This window comes from Salvelinus fontinalis, chromosome 31 (assembly GCF_029448725.1).
Source record: "Salvelinus fontinalis isolate EN_2023a chromosome 31, ASM2944872v1, whole genome shotgun sequence".
In the NCBI taxonomy this organism is placed as follows: Eukaryota; Metazoa; Chordata; class Actinopteri; order Salmoniformes; family Salmonidae; genus Salvelinus; species Salvelinus fontinalis.
The window spans coordinates 17885154-17912385 of record NC_074695.1 but is presented as its reverse complement, the minus strand read 5'-3'; the positions used below and the strand labels follow the sequence as shown (position 1 = coordinate 17912385).

The 27232-nt window shown below is 44.5% G+C and overlaps 1 protein-coding gene across 1 annotated transcript; it reads left to right on the top strand.

Moving 5' to 3' along the window:
- On the top strand, window positions 1-26561 carry LOC129829701 (nuclear receptor subfamily 1 group D member 1-like). The gene is made up of 8 exons (XM_055891561.1): window positions 1-747; window positions 16538-16849; window positions 17055-17143; window positions 17271-17415; window positions 23270-23859; window positions 24097-24282; window positions 24468-24678; window positions 24986-26561. Exons 1-8 carry the CDS (start codon window positions 732-734, stop codon window positions 25183-25185), a joined length of 1749 nt encoding a protein of 582 aa, XP_055747536.1. The 5' UTR covers window positions 1-731; the 3' UTR covers window positions 25186-26561.
- The last annotated feature ends 671 nt before the right edge of the window (window positions 26562-27232 follow it).

Genomic DNA, 27232 nt, shown 5'->3' with positions numbered 1-27232 from the left:
GCCCCTTGCACATGCAGAGCGCACATGCACCGTGGCTTTACTAAACGCGTAGCACGGTCACATAAGCGCATCAAATCTCCCCTCAGCTCTAGATACCGGCCAATGAGAACGCATTACAGAGTAAAAGGACGGAAGGAGAGAGTGAAAGGAGAGTTCAAATGGGACATATAGTGAGATGAGATACATCCAAACAGACACAACAGAAATTGAGAGAGGACGAGTCACATTTTTTAAGCCACCTGAAAACGTGATTGATGTGGAAGTGAGTGTGTGTATTATTTTGTCTAGTTTACAGTTCAGTTCATCCTCGGAGATGCTGATGGAGCTGTGAATTATTGGGATTTTTTATTAAAATCACTTGTTCTCTGCTCGCGACACTCCCTTCCGCTGAACCAAGCAACTCACTAGCACAGTGCAGAACGGATCCAGGTAGCATGCCATAATAATATATCCTGCACACCTGAGACAGTTGGACATTACTCTTCTGCATAGAATACAGCTGGACATAACTGTGCTTACAGTATACTACGGAGTGTTCTGTCGTTGACAGATCAATACGATTGTCTTCAACCGTGCGCTTGTTCCATGGCTCAGGTATTTTACGCACAGGTAGTTCTCGACTATCACCTGTCTGTAGTTTAGTATTGATCCTGCATATTGACATTCAGAAGCAGCTGTATATTGACAAATCGAGCTTCATTCATCACAGCAAACAAGACACATCAAGAAACATGGACAGTCCGGGTGGTAAGTGCTATGATTGCGATGATATGTTTTGTTATTTCCATTGATTGCTAATTTTCAAATTATATTTTGTTATTGCATACACTTTATATATCAGTCGCATACCAATACTATTTTTTTGTAGCTCAATATTGAATTTGGCATTGGAGTTATACATGTTGAGTTGAGTATGGTGATGATTTAAAAAAAAAAATATTCAAGAGTATTTACCATGTTTTATTGTGTTTCTCTTTGCAGTCGTGCGTATTTGTGTGTAAAATACGTTCCCAAATGTCCTGCATGATGAGGTTTTACATTTAAGGTGTCTCTTCATCAGCATATTAGAAAGGGGATCGACTGAATACGATTTGAAACAGTTTTATAAGGCTGGTACTGTATGTCCAATTGTATATGTTTAGAAAGTAGCGAGATGGAGATGAGAACAATTCAACTTTATAACAGGACCGTCGTGCTTTTTGTGCATTATCCTCCCATGCGTGAACTTGGAAAATGCAATGAATACTGCCTGATATAAATTCTGAAACAGGTGTAATATCCAACAAGTGTATGTTTTCTTTCAAGCATACAAAGGTGCACTTGAAAAACTGCTAAAAAGATTGACGATGATATGTGACTGTGCTTGAAGTTCACGCAACTTCCCACATAAAAAATGACTACAGTTTACTATACCCTGCTACAATACTTACTATAGAATTCTGTAGTAAACTGTAGTATATTGTAGAATTGTACACACTGTAGCATCCCTCGATCATATGTAGTACTTACTATATAATTTTGTAGTATACTGTACAGTAAATACTACAGTAATGTCGGCAAAAACACTACAGTCCGCAAAAACACTACCGTAATTACTATAGTATATTATACTACAGTATTTATTTGAATATACCCTGCCCATTTTCCTCCCCATACCCAGTTTGTACTACCCATAAGTGTGAAACCTACATGCCAAGTATATATACAGTACCAGTCAAAAGTTTGGACACACCTACTCATTCTGTCACGTTCCTGACCTGTTTTCCTTGTTTTTGTATGTGTTTAGTTGGTCAGGGCGTGAGTTGGGGTGGGCATTCTATGTTATGTGTTTCTATGTTGGGTTAAATGTGTTGCCTGATATGGTTCTCAATTAGGGGCAGGTGTTTGACGTTTCCTCTGATTGAGAACCATATTAAGGTAGGCTGTTCTCACTGTTTGTTTGTTGGGTGACTGTTCCTGTCTTCCGTGTCTGTTTAATTACCACATGGGACTGTTTCGTTTGTTTAGGCTGTTCCTGTTCGTGCGTACTTTGCGTTATATTGTAAGTTCACATGTTCAGGTCTGTCTACGTCGTTTTGTTGTTTTGTAGTTATTCAAGTGTTCTTCGTGTTTCGTCTTCATTTAATAAATCATTATGTCTACATACCTCGCTGCGTGTTGGTCCGATCAGACGAGGAGGAGAACGAATATGACAGACGTTACACATTCAAGGGTTTTTCTTTCATTTTTACTATTTTCAACATTGTAGAATAATAGTGAAGACATCAAAACTATGGAATCATGTAGTAACCAAAAAAGTGATAAACAAATATAAAATATATTTGAGATTTATTTGAGATTTGAGATTCTTCAAAGTTGCCGCTCTTTGCCATGATGACAGCTTTGCACACTCTTGGCCTTCACTCAACTAGCTTCATGAGGTAGTTACATGGAATGCCACAGGTGTGCCTTATTAAAAGTTAATTTGTGGAATTTCTTTCCTTCTTAATGCATTTGAGACAATCAGTTGTGTTGTGACATGGTAGGGGTGGTATACAGAAGATAGCCCTATTTGGTAAAAGACCCAAGTTCATATTATGGCAAGAACAGCTCAAATAAGCAAAGAGAAATGACAGTCCATCATTACTTTAAGAAATGAAGGTCAGTCAATCTGGAAAATGTCAAGAACTTGGAACGTTTCTTCAAGTGCAGTTGCAAAAACCACCTTGCGCTATGATGAAACTGGCTCTCTTGAGGACCGCCACAGGAAAGGAAGACCCAGAGTTACCTCTGCTGCAGAGGATACATTCAATAGAGTTAACTTCACCTCAGAGTTCAAGTACCAGACACATCTCAACATCAACTGTTCAGAGGAGACTGAGTGAATCAGGCCTTCCTGGTCGAATTGATGCAAAGAAACCACCTCTAAAGGACACCAATAATAAGAAGAGACTTGCTTTGGCCAAGAAACACGAGCAATAGACATTAGACCGGAGGAAATCTGTCTTTTGGGCTGATGAGTCCAAATTTGAGAGATTTGGTTCCAACCGCCGTGTCTTTGTGAGATGCAGAGTAGGTGAACGGATTATCTCTGCATGTGTGGTTCCCACCATGAAGCATGGAGGAGAAGGTGTGGCGGTGCTTTACTGGTGACACTGTCAGTGATTTATTTAAAATTCAAGGCACACTTAACCAGCATGGCTACCACAGCATTCGGCAGCTGTCACACCCTGGCCTCTGTTATATTGATTTTCTTTATTAGTTTAGTTAGGTCAGGGTGTGACATGGGGGATGTTTGTGTGTTTTGTCTAGTTTAGGGTGTTTGTATTGTATAGGGGGTTTTGTTGAGTGTATGGGGTTGGGCTTAGTATAGTTGTCTAGGCAAGTCTATGGTTGCCTGAATGGTTCTCAATCAGAGACAGCTGTCATTCATTGTCTCTGATTGGGAGCCATATTTTAGGCAGCCATAGACAGTAGGTTTTCGTGGGTAATTGTCTATGTTGAACGTTAGTAGCTTGTGTGTGCACTTTCGTTTTATAGCTTCACGGTCGTTTATTGTTTTGTTAGTTTTGTAAGAGTGTTTCGTTTTCGTGTTACGTCTTCGTCTAATAAAAGGAAGATGTATTTCTCTCACGCTGTGCCTTGGTCCACTTATTATCCTCAAGACGGTCGTGACAGCAGCGATACGCCATCCCATCTGGTTTGCGCTTAGTGGGACTATCATTTGTTTTTCTACAGGACAATGACCCAAAACACACCTCCAGGCTGTGTAAGGGCTATTTGACTAAGAAGGAGAGTGATGGTAGTGCTAGATCAGATGACCTGACCTTCACAACCACCCGACCTCAACCCAATTGATATGGTTTGGGATGAGTTAGACCGCAGAGTGAAGGAAAAGCAGCCAACAATCAAGTAATCAGCATATGTGGGAACTCCTTCAAGACTGTTGGAAAAGCATTCCTCATGAAGCTGGTTGAGAGAATGCCAAGAGTGTGCAAAGCTGTCATAAAGGCAAAGGATGGCTACTTTGAAGAAAATAAAATATACAATATATTTTGATTTATTTAACATTTTTTTGGTTACTACATGATTCCATATGTGCTATTTAATAGTTTTGATGTCTAAACTATTATTCTACAATGAAGAAAATATAAAAAATAAAGAAAAGCCCTTGAATGAGTAGTATACTAAAGCCCGCAAAAACACTACGTAATTACTATAGTATATACCATACATTTTTTTCTACAGTATTTATACTATAGTAAACTGTAAATACTACGCTATACTACAGTCATGGCCGCAACACTACAGTAAATACTATACACTGTATGCTTGAAAGAAAACATCCACTTGTTGGATATTACAAAAAAGGTCCTATCTAGAACCTAAAATGGTTATTTGGCTGTCCCCATAGGAGAACCCTTTGAAGAACCCTTTTTGGTTCCAGGTAGAACCACATAGTGTTCAACATGGAAGCCAAAAGGGTTCTACTTTAAACCAAAAAGGGCTCTACCTGGAACCAACAAGGGTTATCCTATGGGGACAGCCGAAGAACCCTTTTGAAACCGTTTTTCTAAGAGTGTAGTATTTATACCATAGTATACTATAGTATTTTTTCATATGGGTAGGAGACACTTCCTGTTTTTCCTCATGAAAACAAACTCACATGGAGCAAGCTGTCACTGGTTCCAATGCATTCTATGCTTATTGCCAACAGACGGCAGGCGATTTTGTTTTCGTGTGTATCTATAAGTAAATGATTCTCTACCACCCAGTGTGCATTGAGATACTGAATAGATAGGAGAAGTGTTGTGATTACTACATTAATAATTAGGTGGGTGCCTATGTTTGTCCTATTTCACACATGTACAAGTGTGTGTTATACACATGTGAAATGTAAATGTGTTTTTTTGCTTATCCTTTCGGTTATTGCTCCAACGCTGTTAACCTCTAGGCTACCTGTCGCCCTTGGAGGCTGGGCCAGTGACATGGGTTGATAACGCAAAGCTTATGGCTATGGGAAACTAGAGTTATGCATGGAACATTGGGTGGTGTTTCCACAAGGTTAGCCAAAGTACACCTGGCATCATAATATTTATTTACATATTCTACTTCCACTCCCAGCTGTTGAGTGGTGATTCATTTACTAACTCTGCAGTCACGTTTCAGTCCAGGTGATGGAAACGACTGTGGCAAACGGCCTGGGTAGAGGCGCCCTTCTGCATGTTCCATGTGTTCCGCTGGTTCCATGTCAGTTATTATCTGGAGGACAAAACTTGGAGCTGTTCAGACCTCTGCATCCTACACTAAACTTACTTAGTCATTTATTTGTCAAAATGTTATGTAAAAAATGTTTTTATTAATTTATTCATCATGTACTTTATTGGCCTTAGATATTTTGTATGGGCTATTCGGGTAATCTAAATACTGTATACAATTTGCGGATGTTTGCATGATGTCAATACGGAGGTTAAAAGGTCACCGGTGCAGTAATGTGGGATATCTGATCCCCATGCCACAGCATTTTTCTGCCTGCAACTTGGAGGCGGTTTTGAATGGTGTCTCTCTCTTTTCTTCATTGAGAAGGTCATCCAACTTGACTCTATGAATGCATGGCTCAGTTAACCTACAGCTGGTGCCCCTGTTTGACCTTAATATGTATTGGTCTCAGAGGGCGAGATACAGTACATGCATTCTTGATTTATCTTATCAAACCAAGCAGAAGTAAACAAAATCAGATGTAATCCATATACATCCTAATCTAAATAACACAAGATAATTCAACTGATTGCATAATATTGAGAGTGAGGCTACTGCTGGTTTAACCCAGAGCCCCATATTCACCTGCTGCCCAATTAGGTAAACCTCACAGAGCAATGCAATGGGTGATGGCATTTAACTGAGAAGCCCGGATGCACACACACACACACACACACACACTTTGGAACCATGCCAGTCAGGTCAAGTGTTGGCACAATCTGGGTGCTGTGAACTACATCTAAACGTACCCACAACCCACAGGATGTCTAATCAGATCATCCAACCTGTTGCCAGAACGGTAATCCAGTGTTTCTATGTGGTCAATAATGACCACTGTCTCTATGAATGATCGGTGCGGTGTGTGGGGGGGTCCTTGGAGTTCGCACGAATGATTCTAGCGCCCATTCAGAACATCCCCCAACCAACCGTACACCATGCTCTATTTGCGTTTCCTCTAAAATTATAACAGAGGCTATAAAGCGCAGGTGGTGATTATAATTTCTGACTGCTGGTGATAGCTTCATGCAGCGCGAGTCTTCCCACTGAATGCACTCCTCTCATTCTCGAATCGTCCTCACGTGGATGCATTTGCTAAGCCGCGTGCGGCGCGTGATTTCACAGGCGGATACAGTTCTCTCTCTCCCCATTTATTTTTTCTCTTCGCTCTCTCTCTCCCGGCACTTCTGTAGTGATGGTGCCTCCGGTGGTGGAAAGGGGGGAGGTTAGGTTGGAAAGTGTGTCAGAGATTTCATGCATTAACTTTATCTCTCGTCACGTTTTCCCATATTATGCGCGATTTATTGTAAACAAATGCATTAGTCATGGATCCTATATCCCAAGTCCCCTGCATCAACATCAGTGGCGTCAGTTCATCTAAACCCAGGGTATGGCAAAGTGTGATGTGATTGATGTGAAGATGTGATTGACCTCAGGCATTAATTATCACCGCAATATTGTGTTTAAAGGTGTGTGGAACGCCGTGGACAATGTCAACCACTACTCAACCTGGAGAATATTGAAACATGTTGTATCAACAAGGCAGCTACGAGAATAGTGATTGCAGCATAGTAGCCAACGGGCGCCTCGCGCATTTCCCACCCACGTGACAGCTTGTCTGTCTGATATTATTGTGTTGTTTACGCATTTGGGTGATTATTATATATATATATTTTTTTTAAACAGCCCTACATCCACACTATAGTTACATACATTTTTAGCAACAAGATTGATCTGTAAGAATATCTCATTTTAATTGAGGAAGATGGACAAGCAAGACTGATAGCGTGGAAATGCATTATAACAGACGGAAGTAGGCAACAGGTAGGATTTGGGATGCAGGAATGGGATGATGAAAAAGTAGGCCTACAGCAAGAAGTTAAAAAAAGTTATCCTAACTAAGTAACAATTCATGATTTGCATTATCTCAATTATCATTCTGTACATTTGTTATTGCCTACAATTGTTATTGTCTTTGAAGTCAAAATCATGACATCCATTTGGGGGAAATGCTCTAAATAGCACGTTCAGTTGTGTTTACTTTCATACCACTATATGAAACCAAAATTACACTAGTCTACTGGTCAAATTAATTGAAATATCAATCAGGCCTACAGCTATCACAGCCTGTATTTTAATAGCAATAAAATAGCTTTTGGTTTCGAATGGTCACCTCCCAATTCCGAATTGAACTAATTGATAACAAATATATATCTATCAGATAACAACAAGGCTTAGAAGGCCGAGTTCAAATGTCGACGTCAAATTCAAAGAAATTGGCGCACTGCCTAAACGGCTGACTGCCAAAGCAAACTGGCACTGTCTGCGCTCTGCTCTCTAAAAGTGAAAGAAAGGGTTGCAGGCTGGCAGCTGCTCTCCGCATGGTCCTAAAACCAGCCAATCATCACCGTTTAATTATAATCGGGATTGGAATGATTTTAGTCTACTTTGTTTTTGCCTACTTACCATTTTTGGTCTTGAGCTAGGGTATGGCGATACCCAACTAACGCCGCTGATCAACATCTCTCCCATCTCTCCCAAACTGAAGGTTCAGCGCACACATCCGCTAGGCTAGACTAAAGTGTGCTATGTACAGTTGGAACGTGACAGCCCTTCCTGTCAGTAGGCTATTTGTAGCCTGCAAAGTCATTTGATCCGCTGTAGTCCTCAGAGTGATGCTAAAACTGCTATAGGGCAATCCGTGACATCCTGCATTCTTGGTAATGCAGTGTGATGGAGATAATCTATTATAATCCCCAACTGATGCATCATGCATTTAGTCTACATGGATATTTGGTGGCTGCCAAATAGTCCCTTTGGTGTCATTCTTCTTCATAATGCAACCTAAATACCTGAATAGAATAGACTTTTGAATATACTTGCAATATAAATATAGATAAATGCAATCCATAATATAAATTCAACTCCGTCTATTCAGGCCCCTCCAATGAATCCAATAAGATGGAATTTGTCACATGCTTCATGAACAAGAGGTGTAGACTAACAGTAAAAAGGTTACTTACAGGTCATTTTCCAACAATGCATAGTTAAAGATAAAAAAAAAAAAGTTGAAATAGTGATGAGAAGTAAATACACTGTGAGTAACGAATAACAATAACGAGTAAAAATAAAATGGCTAAATACAGGAAGTACCAGTACCGAGTCGATGTGCTGGAGTTCGAGATAATAGCATGGCTGTATACAGGAAGTACCAGTACCGAGTCGATGTGCTGGGGTACGAGATAATAACATGGCTGTATACAGGGAGTACCAGTACCGAGTCGATGTGCTGGGGTACGAGATAATAACATGGCTGTATACAGGGAGTACCAGTACCGAGTCAATGTGCTGGGGTACGAGATAATAACATGGCTGTATACAGGTACCAGTACCGAGTCAATGTGCAGGGGTACGAGATAATAACATGGCTGTATACAGGGAGTACCAGTACCGAGTCGATGTGCTGGGGTACGAGATAATAACATGGCTGTATACAGGGAGTACCAGTACCGAGTCGATGTGCTGGGGTACGAGGTAATAACATGGCTGTATACAGGGAGTACCAGTACCGAGTCGATGTGCAGGGGTACGAGATAATAACATGGCTGTATACAGGGAGTACCAGTACCGAGTCGATGTGCTGGGGTACGAGATAATAACATGGCTGTATACAGGGACTACCAGTACCGAGTCGATGTGCAGGGGTACGAGATAATAACATGGCTGTATACAGGGAGTACCAGTACAGAGTCGATGTGCTAGGGTACGAGATAATAACATGGCTGTATACAGGGAGTACCAGTACCGAGTCGATGTGCTGGGGTACGAGATAATAACATGGCTGTATACAGGGACTACCAGTACCGAGTCGATGTGCAGGGGTACGAGATAATAACATGGCTGTATACAGGGAGTACCAGTACCGAGTCGATGTGCAGGGGTACGAGATAATAACATGGCTGTATACAGGGAGTACCAGTACCGAGTCGATGTGCTGGGGTACGAGATAATAACATGGCTGTATACAGGGAGTACCAGTACCGAGTCGATGTGCTGGGGTACGAGATAATAACATGGCTGTATACAGGGAGTACCAGTACCGGGTCGATGTGCAGGGGTACGAGATAATAGCATGGCTGTATACAGGTACCAGTACCGAGTCGATGTGCTGGGGTACGAGATAATAACATGGCTGTATACAGGGAGTACCAGTACCGAGTCGATGTGCAGGGGTACGAGATAATAACATGGCTGTATACAGGGAGTACCAGTACCAAGTCGATGTGCTGGGGTACGAGATAATAACATGGCTGTATACAGGGAGTACCAGTACCGAGTCGATGTGCTGGGGTACGAGATAATAACATGGCTGTATACAGGGAGTACCAGTACCGAGTCAATGTGCAGGGGTACGAGATAATAGCATGGCTGTATACAGGTACCAGTACCGAGTCGATGTGCTGGGGTACGAGATAATAACATGGCTGTATACAGGAAGTACCAGTACCGAGTCGATGTGCTGGGGTACGAGATAATAACATGGCTGTATACAGGGAGTACCAGTACCGAGTCGATGTGCTGGGGTACGAGATAATAACATGGCTGTATACAGGGAGTACCAGTACCGAGTCGATGTGCAGGGGTACGAGATAATAACATGGCTGTATACAGGTACCAGTACCGAGTCGATGTGCTGGGGTACGAGATAATAACATGGCTGTATACAGGAAGTACCAGTACCGAGTCGATGTGCTGGGGTACGAGATAATAACATGGCTGTATACAGGAAGTACCAGTACCGAGTCGATGTGCAGGGGTACGAGATAATAACATGGCTGTATACAGGAAGTACCAGTACCGAGTCGATGTGCTGGGGTACGAGATAATTGAGGTAACTATTGAGGTAATAACTATGTACATATACATATGTACGTAGAGGTGACTAGGCAACAGGATAGATAATAGACAGTAGTAGCAGTGTATGTGGTGAGTGTTAAAGTGTGTGAGTGTTTTTGTGGCATCAGTATGCGTGTGTGCACGTGTTGTGTGTGTGTGGTTATAGGCCCGCTGCAGCATCTATGTCAGCCACGGAGCGCACATCCAAATACCATTGCACATTGTTACTGAGACATTGGCCTACTCTTCTCCTAGCTGGATTAATGCAGTCTTTTAGAGACATAGTAACATGCTCCTCATTGTTTACTGTAATGTATTTACTTAGGATGCTTTGGCAGCTGTCAGTTTGGATCCTGGCTTCAGCCACATACTGTACATCATTAATTCACAAACTTTTATGATCTACCTATAAATTATAGTGTTTGGAGCCAAATGGGTGAACTCCTTTACCTCAACCCTACCCTCTTCCTCCACCCTACTCTCTACCTCAACCCTACCCTCTTCCTCCACCCTACTCTCTACCTCCAGCCTACCCTCTTCCTCCACCCTACCCTCTTTTTCCACCCTACCCTCTTCCTCCACCCTACTCTCTACCTCAACCCTACCCTCTTCCTCCACCCTACTTTCTACCTCCAGCCTACCCTCTTCCTCCACCCTACCCTCTTTTTCCACCCTACTCTCTACCTCCACCCTACCCTCTACCTCAAACCTACCCTCTTCTTCCACCCTATCCTCTACCTCCACCCTACCCTCTCCCTCCACCCTACTTTCTACTGTCTTCCTCCACCCTACCCTCTTTCTCCACCCTACCCTCTACCTCAACTCTATCCTCTACCTCCACCCTACCCTCTACATCCACCCTATCCTCTACCTCCACCCTACCCTCTACCTCCACCCTAACCTCTACCTCAACCCTAACCTCTACCTCAACCCTACTTTCTACCCTCTACCTCCACCCTAACCTCTACCTCCACCCTACCCTCTGCCCTCAACCCTAACCTCTACCTCAACCCTACTTTCTACCCTCTACCTCCACCCTACCCTCTACCTCAAGCCTAACCTCTACCTCAACCCTACTTTCTACCCTCTACCTCCACCCTAACCTCTACCTCCACCCTACCCTCAACCCTAACCTCTACCTCAATCCTACTCTCTACTCTCTACCTCCACCCTACCCTCTTCCTCCACCCTACCCTCTTCCTCCACCCTACTCTCTACTCTCTACCTCCACCCTACCCTCTTCCTCCACCTACCCTCTTCCTCCACCCTACCCTCTACCTCAACCCTACCCTCTTCTTCCACCCTACCCTCTACCTCCACTCTACCCTCTGCCCTCAACCCTAACCTCTACCTCAATCCTACTTTCTACCCTCTATCTCTACCTCCACCCTAACCTCTACCTCCACCCTACCCTCTACCTCAACCCTACCCGCAACCATTCCCTCTACCTCAACCCTACCCTCTACCTCAACCCTATCCTCTACCTCCACCCTACCCTCTACCTCAACCCTACCCTCTACCTCCACCCTACCTCAAACCTACTCTCTACCTCCACCCTATTCTCTACCTCAACCCTATCCTTCATGACAAGTCATTGCAAAGGCAAAACAAGCTAGGAAAACACTAGCAGCCTTGCCAGGCTTACAGCTGTAGCATAGTGTAGCACAGAGAACAAACCAGGGGAAGGCTATAATGGGGGGGGGGGGGGGGGGCAAGGATTGTTGTGCCTGTTAAGTGCTCAGCGCTCACGTTTCCCCGCCTGACAGCCTCAGCCTGCCTGACAGCCTGCAGACAGCCTGCCTGACAGCCTGCAGACAGCCTGCCTGGCTCTACACCTCCACCCAGGCAGATAGATTAGTGGCAGAACGGGTTGGTTAAGGTCACGATGGGAAACTGCTCTCCTCACTTCCCAACCTGCTGCTGATTTCACAATTAACAGTAGTGTCTGTCTGCACTAACGTGCATTTTAACTAGCTTGTGCTAGTGAGTGTATGGCTCCTATTCTGTCTATTCCAAGGGTTACATTGGGTATCCTCTGGTGCGTGCTATAGGCTATGTGCTATCCTTCTGGCTGAACATCAAAGCCAATTTACATTCCTAAAGTCCTATGGCCCCCTATGGTTTTCTATACTCTCATGAGGGCCATGTTCTCTGAATTTGAGTTAGTTGACTTGACACAAAGGCCATATACTCTACTTAGCCACTGGTCAAGTAGATGACATATTATTGCAGTGCAGTATATAGCAGTATAGTCAAGCTTTGCCTTGGGGAGACTGTAAAAGCTAATAATTAATTTATCACATTTATGGCACCAGTTGAGGGCCCCTCACGCACACAAACTAACATAAAAGTAGCTCACGTGAGTGTTCAGGTGGACATGCCAAAATATTTGTGTGTGGGTGAAGGTGGGGCAAGTCCTGGCTGGGTCAGCAGCAGGCTGTCTGTTTCCAGTCTCAGGAAGTGGCAGGCCAGGGCAGGACCAGGAGGTCCCTGTCAAAAGACTAGCACTAGCTCTGCTGTGTTAACAATCAAGGGAAAAACAGGGAAGACAACAAGAGGAAAGAAAAATGACAGATGGTCATGTTTCCCTGTCACGATCGTTATAATAAGTGGACCAAAGCGCAGCGTGATCTGGGATCCACATCTTTTTATTACTAAGTGAAACTCACAGCAAAACAAAACAAAACAATAAATCTCAAATGAAACGTGAAGCTAAACAATAGTGCTAACAGGCAACTATCCATAGTCAAGATCCCACAAAACACAAAGGGGAAATGGCTGCCTAAATATGATCCCCAATCAGAGACAACCATAAACAGCTGCCTCTGATTGGGAACCATACCAGGCCAACATATAAATATAAATCACCTAGATGACCCACCCTAGTCACACCCCGAACTAACCAACATAGAGAGAATAAACAGCTTTCTATGATCAGGGCGTGACAGTACAAAGGTGCGGACTCCGACCGCAAAACCTGACTCAATAGGGGAGGGTCCGGGTGGGCATCTACCGTCGGGGGCTGCTCCGGTGCGGGGCGAAGTACCCATTCTGCTCGCGTATACGTCATCTTCAATGGCGGCTCTGGTGCGGGGATCGTCGCCGGAGGCCCCGGACCGCGGGTCGTCGCCAGAGGAAACGGACAGTGGGTCGGCGCCGGAGGAACCAGACCGTGGGTCGTCGCCGGAGAAACCGGACCGTGGGTTGTCGCCGGGGACTCCAGAACCCCTCGACAACATTCCACTGAAAAGGCAGCGCCCGAAATTCTAAAATATTTTTTGAAATATGTAACTTTCACGCATTAACAAGTCCAATACAGCAAATGAAAGATAAAATTCTTGTTAATCTACCCATCGTGTCCGATTTCAAAAAGGCTTTACAGTGAAAGCACAACATATGATTATGTTAGGTCAGAGCCAAGTCAAAAAAACACACAGCCATTTTTCCAGCCAAAGATAGGAGTCACAAAAAGCAGAAATATAGATAAAATTAATCACTAACCTTTGATGATCTTCATTAGATGACACTCATAGGACATCATGTTACACAATACATGTATGTTTTGTTCGATAATGTGCATATTTATATCCAAAAATCTCAGTTTACATTGGCTCGTTACGTTTTGATTACAAAACATCCGGTGATTTTGCAGATAGCTACATCATTTCACAGAAATACTCATAATAAACATTGATAAAAGATACAAATGTTATTCACAGAATTAAAGATAGACTTCTCCTTAATGCAACCGCTGTGTCAGATTTCAATAAATGACTGATTTGTTCCATAAAGTCCATAATTTATGTCCAAATGGCCACTTGTTGTTAGCGTGTTCAGCCCAGTAATCTATCTTCATGACGCGCGAGCACTATGTCCAGACAAAAACTCTAAAAGTTCAGTTACAGGTCGTAGAAACATGTCAAACGATGTATGGAATCAATCTTTAGGATGTTTTTAACGTAAAACTTCAATAATGTTCCAACCGGAGAATTCCATTGTCTGTAGAAAAGCACTGGAACGAGAGCTAACTGTCGGGACCGCACGTCATGAGCCTGAGACACTCTTTCAGACCCATGACTCATTCAGCTCCCATTCCCCCCTCCTTTATAGCAGAACCCTGAAACACGTTTCTAAAGACGGTTGACATCTAGTGGAAGCCTTAGGAAATGCAACTTGACCCCATAGACACTGTGTATTCGGTAGGCCAAGCTTTGAAAAACTACAAACCTCAGATTTCCCACTTCCTGGTTGGATTTTTCTCAGGTTTTCGCCTGCCATAGGAGTTCTGTTATACTCACTGACATCATTCAAACAGTTTTAGAAACATCAGAGTGTTTTCTATCCAATGCTAATAATAATATGCATATATTAGCATAGGAGGCAGTTCACTCTGGGCACACTATTCATCCAAAAGTGAAAATGCTGCCCCCTATCCCAAACAGGTTTTAATGTAGGTTTTAACTATACTGACTCTGTTATCATTGAGAGTATTTTAACTTTTTGTATTGTTTGTTGGTTTGGCAATGCCACTGTCAACCAGAGAAATAAGCTGAGGATTATCACCACAGCAAGCAAGGTACTTGAAGTCAAACAGACAGGTCTGGATGAGATCTTTAAGGTCAGGGCCCTCCACAAGGCTCACAAAATAATTTTAAACCCAAGTCACCCCCTGTACCCGGACTTTGAACTACTCCCCTCTGGGCGCAGGTATAGGGTACCCCTCAGCAGGAAAAACAGAACTAGACAATAATTTGTGCCATGTGTGATATCCCTCCAAAATAGCTCAGGCTAATGTTCCAATCGACTCAGTAAGGCCAGCAGGCTAGTCTTTTTTAAATGTTTTATTGGTATGTAACTATTATGAAAGTTGTATTGTCAATTTTGTTTTGTATTTAAACACCACTTTAAACGTGTACATGACACTGCAACAAAATTTCCCCATGGGGACAATAAAGTCGGTAAGTAAGTACCTCTCTATACCATTCCCGGGGCGCTCCCCCACCAGACCTATATTTCTAAAATCATGGACCCATTTTTACATTTTAGCAGACAGTCTTGTCAATAGCGACTTACAGTAGTGTGTGCATTTATTTTCATAATTTTCCCCCGTACTGGTCCCCAGTGGATCCAACTGAGCCACACAGAACCGGGTGGTGATTGTTTTAACTATCTACACGAGACTGTGGATTTGGTTAGCGCATTAACGGTGTCAGGGGTCCATGTAAGTCGTCGGTCAGGTGTCTTGCTGCTAGCTGGCTTGGGAACAGTGCCAACAGAGCGGGCTATAGTATAGGCAGTATACCTCGCGCAAACATGTGAGCGCGCGCAGTGGTGTCTCAGCGCGTGGACAGCTCATGAACAACAGAGATGCGACGAGAGAGGATGCGAAGGCAGCGAAAGGCGTAGGGGCCTAAAAACGTATGAAAAACAGAGATACAACGCTACGTTAATTTCCTTACTGTTAGCCTATTTATAACGACCGAAAATAAATACTGTGGTTTGCCTGACGCAAAAAATATGTTTCAATAACCACGTTTCCATACACAGTTTTTATGTCATATTTCCATACATAGTTTTACGTCATATTTTATAAAACGAAATAATGACAGCTGTGATGAAAACAGGAAGTTTCTGTGTAATTGTATAAATGCAGACAGATATTATATTCGTTCGACATGGTGGGATGTTTTTGTGTCGTTAAAATACAAACGTTTTCGCTTTTATAATAATCTCATCAAGTAGATTAGCCAACCCACACAGCCTACCCTTCACTGTATCTGTGAGCTATTGGCTACAGCACGCACGTGCCAAGACAAAAGTAGTCACGTTTTATATTTAACGCAAATTTGTTTGAAAATTAGAAAATGTGACTGAAACACATTGAATATTCGACTTTTATTCGGTAGGCCTACATGAAAACATAAGCGAAAAGGAGTCAGTTTGTTGGAAACATACCACTGTTGGGAAAATGTGTAGAATTTAGAATTTGGTTGGCACAGAAGCCATGCGCTGTGTTTCCCACATGTTTTACCTTGCTCCACTCTCCCTGCATGCGCTTGAATGCACAATTATACCTATTCAATTCATATCATATGATGAGGCAGGACGCTTGCAGCACATTCTCAGAGCTGATCTCCTTTGCAGGGTCAGAGGGATGTGCAACATGACATCACAGTAAAACTTGCTGTTCCAAAACATGTTATGCGCTTATATAAATTGTATATTTTTCAACACCAAAATGAATTCAGTATAGCCCTTTCAAATGATGGTTTTTGCTTGTTGAATATGGCATCCTAAACTACAGCATGAACTTTGATACTTTAAACTCCTTTTCAGAGCAAACTTCTCAGCTCTTTAGTGTCGGCTACCTGACTAACTCCCTGCTCTATCTCTGTTTTGCGAACAGGTGGTGTTATTCTGTATGCGGGCTCCTCTGGCAGTGCCAGCCCCGGCAGCCCGTCCAGTGGGTACCAGACCGAGTCCCCCCCCTCCTCCCACTCCCAGCCCTCCTCCCCAGAGGAGATCACCTTCACAGAGCTCGGGCCCCTGGGGTCCCTGAAGGGCCAGAGAGGAGGAAGATGTACCCCTCCATCTTCCAAACTGGTGTTCCAGTTCCCAGAAGTCTACAATGTGGCTACATCAACATCCACCCACCAGCACACCTACCAACACCCCATCGCTGGGACAAGACCATGTGGATTCACAGGAACTTTCACCAGTGAGTTGTTTAGCAATGTGTTATTTTTCCTCTTGACTTCCTGAACCTGAATATCCACCTTATCCATTACCCATCTCCCCTGAATCTTTTAGTTGACTGTACACATCTTTTGTTGCTTGTACAATTGGTTGGTATTCACCCTCGTAGGCTCACTGATCTGATCACATTTCTGATTATCTGTGCCTCTCTCTTGCTATGTCCACAGAGGCTGGTGGGATGGTGCTCCTGTGCAAAGTGTGTGGAGACATTGCATCTGGGTTCCACTACGGAGTGCACGCTTGTGAGGGTTGCAAGGTAAAGACCATTACAAACAAACACAAACTGTATATGATATGATATGATTACAGTACACAGTCTATATTACCATTAAAACCAACCAGGACGCAAACTAACTGTACATCTGCTTGTATTTCCTGTCTAGGGATTCTTCCGTCGCAGCATCCAGCAGAACATCAACTACAAGATGTGTGTGAAAAATGAAAACTGCCTCATCATGAGAATGAACCGCAACCGTTGCCAACACTGTCGCTTCAAGAAATGCCTCTTCGTTGGCATGTCCAGAGATTGTAAGAGTTATAGTGAAATCTTAATGATAGTGCAGGCTCAAAATGGGGCAGAGAGTCTTTTGAGGCCATCCTATGAGAGTTTATTAGTTACTAGCTCCATCAGCACTGCACCGACCGTATCTTTTTATCGGCAGGTAGTCTAGTGATTAGAGCGTTGGGCCAGTAACCGAAAGGTTGCTAGATCGAATCCCAGAGCTGACAAGGTAAAAGTCTGTCGTTCTGCCCCTGAACAAGGCAGTTAACCGACTGTTCCTAGGCCGTCATAGTAAATAAATCAAATCAAATCAAATGTATTTATATAGCCCTTCTTACATCAGCTGATATCTCAAAGTGCTGTACAGAAACCCAGCCTAAAACCCCAAACAGCAAGCAATGCAGGTGTAGAAGCACGGTGGCTAGGAAAAACTCCCTAGAAAGGACAAAACCTAGGAAGAAACCTAGAGAGGAACCAGGCACTGAGGGGTGAATTTGTTCTTAACTGACTTGCCTAGTTAAATAAAGGTAAAATAAAAAAATGCATCTTTCACCTGAGACATTGCACTGGCCTACTGTTGAAGGGCCTACTGTTGAAGGTCAGACGTAGGAAAATACCCAATATCCACACAGCCTCTTGCACATTCAAACGTTTCCAAGTCAGTTTCCAAGTCAGCCTTTTTCTTGTTCAGATTCCTCTCTCCTCTCTTGTCCCTGCCCCTCTCCGTGTTCCTCTCCTCCATGTTCCATGACCTCTCCTCCTGTGCTCTTCCTCCATCCCACTCTCCTCTCCCTCCATCCCACTCTCCTCTCCCTCCAGCCCACTCTCCTCTCCCTCCATCCCACTCTCCTCTCCCTCCATCCCACTCTCCTCTCCCTCCATCCCACTCTCTTCTCCCTCCATCCCACTCTCCCTCCATCCCACTCTCCCCTCCTCCATCCCACTCTCCCCTCCTCCATCCCACTCTCCCCTCCTCCATCCCACTCTCCTCTCCTCCAACCCACTCTCCTCTCCCTCCATCCCACTCTCTTCTCCCTCCATCCCACTCTCCCCTCCTCCATCCCACTCTCCCCTCCTCCATCCCACTCTCCCCTCCTCCATCCCACTCTTCTCTCCCTCCATCCCACTCTCCCTCCATCCCACTCTCCTCTCCTCCATTCCACTCTCCTCCATCGCACTCTCCTTTCCCAATCCCACTCTCCCCTCCCTCCATTACATTCTCCTCTGCCTCCATTACACTCTCCTCTCCTCCATCACGCTCCTCTGCCTACATCACACTCTCCTCTGCCTACATCACACTCCTCTGCCTACATCACACGCTCCTCTGCCTACATCACACTCTCCTCTGCCTACATCACACTCTCCTCTGCCTACATCACACTCTCCTCTCCTCCATCACACTCTCCTCTCCTCCATCACGCTCCTCTGCCTACATCACACTCTCCTCTGCCTACATCACACTCTCCTCTGCCTCCATCACACTCTCCTCTCCTCCATCACGCTCCTCTGCCTACATCACACTCTCCTTTGCCTCCATCACACTCTCCTCTCCTCCATCCCATTCTCCTCTGCCTACATCACACTCCTCTGCCTACATCACACGCTCCTCTGCCTACATCACACTCTCCTCTGCCTACATCACACTCCTCTGCCTACATCACACACTCCTCTGCTTACATCACACGCTCCTCTGCCTACATCACACGCTCCTCTGCCTACATCACACTCTCCTCTGCCTACATCACACTCTCCTCTGCCTACATCACACACTCCTCTGCTTACATCACACTCTCCTCTGCCTACATCACACTCTCCTCTCCTCCATCACGCTCCTCTACCTACATCACACTCTCCTCTGCCTACATCACACACTCCTCTGCCTACATCACACTCTCCTCTGCCTACATCACACTCTCCTCTGCCTATATCACACTCTCCTCTCCTCCATCCCATTCTCCTCTGCCTACATCACACTCTCCTCTGCCTACATCACACTCTCCTCTCCTCCATCCCATTCTCCTCTGCCTACATCACACTCTCCTCTGCCTACATCACACTCCTCTGCCTACATCACACTCTCCTCTGCCTACATCACACTCTCCTCTGCCTACATCACACTGTCCTTTGCCTCCATCACACTCTCCTCCATCCCATTCTCCTCTGCCTACATCACACTCCTCTGCCTACATCACACTCCTCTGCCTACATCACACTCTCCTCTGCCTACATCACACTCTCCTCTGCCTACATCACACTCTCCTCTCCTCCATCCCACTTTCATCCTGTGCTCTTCCTCCATCCCACTCTCCTCACCCCCATCCCACTCTCCTCTCCGACAGTGATTTATGAGAACAGGAGCCTTGAAGTCCCAAAAGCTATCTGTCTTCCAGAAAACTGCAGCAAACAGGAATTATTTTGGGAAATTGGAACAGGGGCAACTTGATTACCTTGTGTACTGTTTGCCCTTATAACATCTTGTGGAATTAATTAGGGATACAGCAAACAATTAAGCTTGAGATGCAGGAACAAAACAGCCTGTCCTTGACACGCAATTAATCAATCGTATCATACGCTTTTAGTCTTAATAAGCTAAATATTGATAAATTGCCCCATCATAGCAGATTACGAGAATATGTTTCGGTTTATCTAAAAAAGCAAAGCAAAAATAGTGGTTCCTCGTGACCTCGTTCGAATAGTTTGCCTGTCTCCTACTCTTCTTCCTGTCAGTATTGTTGTAGTTATCTCTAGTTTTCTCTATTGCTTAATCTATGAGAGAACCAAGCGTGATTTATGCATGCGGTCGACAGTTTGGTTGCTCAAAGGTTGAGTACAAGAAACGAGGGTAGTGTAGAGTTTTTTTAAGGGAACAAACACTCATATTGACCCTATTAAAAAATATGTTCTCGCAATTGTCAAGAACCGCAACCTAGAAACCTCTTTCCTTCTGCTGCAACCGTTGCGAAAACAGGAAAACCTCAGTCAACTGCCTACAGTCCACATGAAAAAATACGCCCTGAATTCTCAGGAGCCTGATGATGTGTGATTCTGTGTCTTGTGATACCGTATAGGCAAGGCAAATATTTCAGTCAGTTGGCACAGTAGTGGCATACTTTCCCTCCCTGAAACCAGTTAATCTTCTTAAAGATACAGTCCATACTGTAATGACTAGACGCTACAGACTCATTTCTTGCCATATAATAGTAAATCCATATAAACTAACATAGCAGATCTCCTCTAACCTCATGCCACTGTGTATAGCCCTTTAGCTCGATCTAGGTCAATGATCTTTAGGGACAGTGCAGAGACCCAACCAATCATGTAATGATGCCAGATATGTTAAAGGCCCAGTGCAGCAAAAAACACGAATATCCTGTGTTTATTATACACAGTTGAAGTCGGAGGTTTACATACAACTTAGCCAAATACATTTAAACTCAGTTTTTCACAATTCCCGACATTTAATCCTAGTAAAAATTCCCTGTCTTAGGTCAGTTAGGATCACTACTTTACTTTAAGAATGTGAAATGTCAGAATAATAGTAGAGAGAATGATTTATTTATTTCATCACATTTCCAGTGGGTCAGAAGTTTACATACACTAAATTAGTATTTGGTGGCATTGCCTTTAAATTGTTTAACTTGGCTCAAACGTGTTGGGTAGCCTTCCACAAGCTTCCCACAATAAGTTGGGTGAATTTTGGCCCATTCCTCCTGACAGAGCTGGTGTAACCGAGTCAGGTTTGTAGGCCTCCTTTCTCGCACATGCTTTTTCAGTTCTGCCCACAAATGTTGTATAGGATTGAGGTCAGGGCTTTGTGATGGCCACTCCAATACCTTGACTTTGTTGTCCTTAAGCCATTTTGCCACAACTTTGGACATATGCTAGGGGTCATTGTCCATTTGGAAGACCCATTTGCGACCAAGCTTTCACTTCCTGACTGTCTTGAGATGTTGCATTGGATCTTTACCACAGATGTTCACAGTTCACATCTGTAACTAAAGCAACACACATAACTCCTCCAATGTCATAGCTTAGTGCAGTATCTTGTCTTGCCCTCAAACACTGTAAGTTAGTTTGTTTCTACAACATACATTTATATGTTCATGATTGCACTCTTATTAATCATTCTTTTACATGATTTAAATTTTGCCTCATGCATTGTGCTGGCTTGGTTGAAGAACTTTCACGAGGCAGGACTGCCGTATGAAGTCTACTTCTTATCTCACATTCCACCTTGTGGCGTCTCACTCTCCTCACTCACCACTTTCTCTCTAATTTCCTAGTTCACTCCTCCTCTTCACTGTCACTTACCCCCTCCTTCACTGCAACCTATCCTTCCTGCCTCCCTCCTTCTCTGCAACCTCTCATTCCTCCATCCCTCGTTCTCTGCAACCTCTCCTTCCTGCGTGCGGAGAGCCTCTCTCTTTTTCTCTGTCCGACACAGTAGCAGTGACATCATGTTCATGATGACCCACTGCCCTACTTACAGAGCAGAGAGGGAGGGAAGGAGGGAAGGAAGGAAGGAGAGACGGAGAGAGAGATGGAGAGAGAGGGGGTCTATCCAATAGCATCTCCAGCAGATGGATATTTTTGAAGAGGGGATAGGGAGGAGGGGATAGGGAGGAGAGGGGGTATGAAGGAGGAGAGGGGGTATGAAGGAAGAGAGGGGATAGGAAGGAGGGTAGGGAGAAGGAGAGGGGGTAGGGAGGAGGAGAGGGGATAGGAAGGAGGGTAGAGAGGAGGAGAGGGGATAGGAAGGAGGAGAGGGGATAGGAAGGAGGGTAGGGAGAAGGAGAGGGGGTAGGGAGGAGGAGAGGGGATAGGGAGGAGGAGCGGGGGTAGGGAGGAGGAGAGGGGATAGGGAGGAGGAGAGGGGATAGGGAGGAGGAGCGGGGGTAGGGAGGAGGAGAGGGGATAGGAAGGAGGGTATGAAGAAGGAGAGGGGATAGGAAGGAGGAGAGGGGATAGGAAGGAGGGTATGAAGGAGGAGAGGGGGAGAGGGGATAGGAAGGAGGAGAGGGGATAGGAAGGAGGGTAGGGAGGAGGAGAGGGGATAGGAAGGAGGGTAGGGAGGAGGAGAGGGGATAGGAAGGAGGAGAGGGGATAGGAAGGAGGGTAGGGAGGAGGAGAGGGGGTAGGGAGGAGGAGAGGGGATAGGGAGGAGGAGCGGGGGTAGGGAGGAGGAGAGGGGATAGGGAGGAGGAGAGGGGATAGGGAGGAGGAGCGGGGGTAGGGAGGAGGAGAGGGGATAGGAAGGAGGGTATGAAGGAGGAGAGGGGATAGGGAGGAGGAGCGGGGGTAGGGAGGAGGAGAGGGGATAGGAAGGAGGGTATGAAGGAGGAGAGGGGATAGGAAGGAGGAGAGGGGATAGGAAGGAGGGTATGAAGGAGGAGAGGGGATAGGAAGGAGGAGAGGGGATAGGAAGGAGGGTAGGGAGGAGGAGAGGGGATAGGAAGGAGGGTAGGGAGGAGGAGAGGGGGTAGGGAGGAGGAGAGGGGATAGGGAGGAGGAGCGGGGGTAGGGAGGAGGAGAGGGGATAGGGAGGAGGAGAGGGGATAGGAAGGATGAGAGGGAGTAGGGAAGAGGAGATGGGAATTAGGGAGGAGGAGAGGGGATAGGAAGGAGGAGAGGGAGTAGGGAAGAGGAGAGGGGAATAGGGAGGAGGAGATGGAGTTGTGCGGTCCACTACAAGACTAACACAATCTGCTCAGATTCATCCATATTGAAGATACAGCAAGATACAATTAACACATTTTAGTATTTAAGGATATGTGTGAATATTTTGGTTTCTGTACAGACCATTTAAACACATTACTCCAAGTGTTATCATGTAGGCTACTATAGGTGTTAACCATTCCCTTCTGTTTGTGTCTTCCTCAGCTGTGCGTTTTGGCCGTATCCCTAAGAGGGAGAAGCAGAGGCTTCTGGAGGAGATGCAAAACTACATGAACAGCCTGAACGAGTCTAACACCACCATGGACGTAGACTCCTCCCCCATCTCCGAGGCCCCTCTCAGCCCAGCAGAGATTCCCTCTAAAGAGGCAATCAGAGCCATCTCACGGTCCTATCAGGACATCTTCGCCAGCAGCCAAGGCAGGGCAGCCAAGACGGGCATCAACATTAATAACAAAAATAACAACCTCCCAACATCCTGCCCCTTCAAGAGTAACGCATCTCAGGAGACCTCCCATGGCTTCTCCGTCTCTACCCAGGGGTATCAGTCCTGTCCTGCAGGCCCCGCCCCTTGCTGCTCAGTAACCAATGACAACCACCATACATTCCCGTCTGTGGACAACAGTTGCTATAGTTATTCTGCGACATCCAATCAGAATCATGGACAGTCTAATATCGACACGCCTCAACGGGGCAGCCCGACCGATCACAACTGTTTCTCCATTAAGGAAGAGACCCAAGAGACCCAAACTCAGACTACCTGTCCATGGAAGTTAGCAGCGGGCACCAAAGTGCTGGTGAGTAAATGGAGAGTTTTTATAAAGTTGGTCTTAAACTTGACTTTTGTTAAGCTGCAAAATGAATAGTATAGTGTGATTATAATCTATCTGTATCTAATTCTCTATCTAATTAAATTCAAGGGGCTTTATTGGCATGGGAAACATATGTTAACATTGCCATAGCAAGTGAAGTAGATAACTTTACCAACTTTACCAACTTTCTCTCTCTATCTAACCCTCTCTTAACTTTCTCAGGCTTGTCCTCTCAATGCGTGTCCTGTCTCTGCGGCCAGTCGTTCCGGCCAGCAGGTATGGGAGTCTTTCTCCCACTGTTTCACCCCAGCAGTGAGGGAAGTGGTGGAGTTCGCCAAGGGCATCCCTGGCTTCCAGGAGCTCAGCCAGCACGACCAGGTCATGCTGCTCAAATCAGGCACCTTCCAGGTAATAACTGCTTGGTTAGTCAAGAACTAGGCTTTATCTGGGCCCGGGAAACCGGCCCTAAATAAGATATTTGTTTGTAACTGCAGCTGAAATTAAGGAAAAAACACCTCTTAATTTTCTCTCCCAATACATTTAATCCCACTCCATGTTGGCTAACCTTCCATTGTGTCTTCTGTCTCGGTCAGGTGTTGATGGTGAGGTACTGCACCCTGTTCAACCCTGAGGAGCGGACAGTGACCTTCCTGAACGGCCAGACATACCCGCTGTCCTCCCTGCGGGCGCTGGGGATGGGGGCGCTGCTCAACTCCATGTTTGACTTCAGTGAGAAGCTGGGAACTCTAAGGCTGGAGCCTGAAGAGATGGCTCTGTTCATGGCCGTCGTGCTGGTCTCTGCAGGTGAGACAAAGAGCTGTTTAATTCCTTAATTTTTCAGTTAATCTCTGAAGCAAGAGGAGGAGTGTTTGAACAACATGACAATAGCCAGTTTAGAAAAAAAGAATTGCATTTGCACCTTGACCAGTATGGAGATAGGCTTACATTTGTAAGCCAGGTGTTAATAGTGTCATTTTTTTTAAAATATTTTTTTGTATTTAATCATGAGCATAACGATAAACTAACCAACCACAAAGCTGTGCCAACATCCATAAATAGATATTGGTGTTTCTCAAACAAACTGTCACCCTGTCTCCTCTCGTCTTCTCAGACCGTTCAGGCATCGCTGACATGGGTGCAGTAGAACAGCTCCAGGAAGGGTTGATCCGCGCCATGCGTTCTCTCATCCACCGCCGTCGTCCTGAAGAGAGCGCTGCCATATTCCCCAAGCTGCTCCTGCGCCTGCCCGACCTGCGCACCCTCAACAGCCTGCACTCAGACAAGCTGCTGGCCTTCCGCATTGACCCCTGAACAGCCCTGAACACACACATCCACACACACACACACAGCCTATCACAACTTGCCCACCACCACTTTCTAGGGCAGGACTGCCCGGAGACTTTCCATGAGAAGAACAATGATGACTTGGGCAAATCAAAAAATATATATTCAAGAAGCATGTTTTTAAAAAGTACAATATTGAACAGATTTTGATCGTCATCCTGTTTTCATGCACACTTATACACACACACACACACACACACACACACACACACACACACACACACACACACACACACACACACACACACACACACACACACACACACACAAATAACTTCAAGATCTCCATTTGGTGAAAGATGGTCTGTTAGAACGTACATCAGTGTTTTACGCTTACCGTTACCCTCCTGGACAGATTCATGTGTATTGCTGTTTACCCAGAGACCAAAAGACTGACTGTTCACTTACTTGTTTAACTCATTCCTAATCTACTGACCATCGCCAAACCACAGTTGAGAGAGAATCAGAGAAGAAGATGTTTGTGGACAATGATGAGTCAGGGACCATTATTGGTGACTGAATGTGTGGGGGTTTAATGTGTGAATAAGAGAAAGAGATCCTGTATATATAATAATAATACATAAACTTTACACTTAAGATCATATGACTCCCATTTCAGTTATAAACAGGTCTGGGGTTTAAATATGCAATTAAGTCTATATATATTCAACAGCCTGGGATTGAATCTAGAAATGCTATTTTCTGTGTATTGTAACATCTGCATCAGGTTTAATGGAGACAGAGACAGCACTGTGTCTCTAAGCATGTTGGGTTTTGTACTCCATTTTGTTCAGATTATTTTGTTGTTGTAAATAATATATTGTCTTATTCAAATAATACCAATATATGGTGGATCTGCTGGGCAAAATCACAGTACATAAGACAAGTTTATGGATCAGAGCCTATAGAAATGTTATTGACTCTCTAAAGGGTGGGGGTTGGCAATGAAGAAGTAGACTATGCACTGGAGAAAGTCATGTTGGAGAAGGCTCTGTATTGTATTGGGGAGAGGGATGTGCCATTAGCAGACACTCTTATCCAGAGTAGAGTAGTGAGTGCATGCATTTTCATAACTCACAGTGGTGTCAGATCAGATCGCATATTGAATCAAACCAGCAGAATCCCTGAATTCACCAGCTCTCCTCACTCCACAACCCACAATATGCACATTCTCCCCTATCCCCATCCCCAAGGTTTGTCATACAAACTGAAAAAGAGACTCGGGGTGAATAAGGATCTTACCTGATTGCTACAGATCTGAGCACATATTCTACTGTTTGTAAATGTTGTTTCTTCTTGTTCCATAGAAATTATATAAAGATGAAATGATGTAACCTATTGAATTCTGCCTTGTGTTTCTTCTTTGGTGTCCCAGAATAATCTAACACATAACAAATCTACAGCCTTACATTTCATGATATGCAGGTTTCCACAAAAATCCTGCTTCACTAATGCCGTACAACACACTGACCCAATTTAGTACTTAATTTATGAAAATACTGCAGTAAAAATCAAGTCCTAAATAAGACTTACTAGTGCCTATACCGCTTACTGTCTTTCAAATTGTTAAAGAGAGACAAACTGATTCTCAGTAGTAGGCTACAATTATACATACTTGCATGCATTTCAGATCTTTGGAATAAACAATAATGTTATGTATGAATCCTCATTGCATAATCATTTCTGAATAGATTATTATGCAAAAAATATATATATTCTGGATGTTCTGCAAGTGTAGCTCTTGGTCTTGACTCTCAGTTCCATTATATTACACATAAGAGCCATTGAAGGAAGGCCTCTTCTGTAGGGGGGAGTTTTATTAAGAGGCGCAACATTCGGTCTGAAAATGAACATGCATCACTTGCAGTACGGTTTTGGAAGCATAAGGACATAGCCGCAAGAAGTAGTTTAGGGGTAGGGGTACTGTGATTTTTTTGCCGACATAAAACATGCCTCACAAGTCCTCAACTGGCAGCTTCATTAAATAGTACCTGCAAACACCAGTCTCAATGTC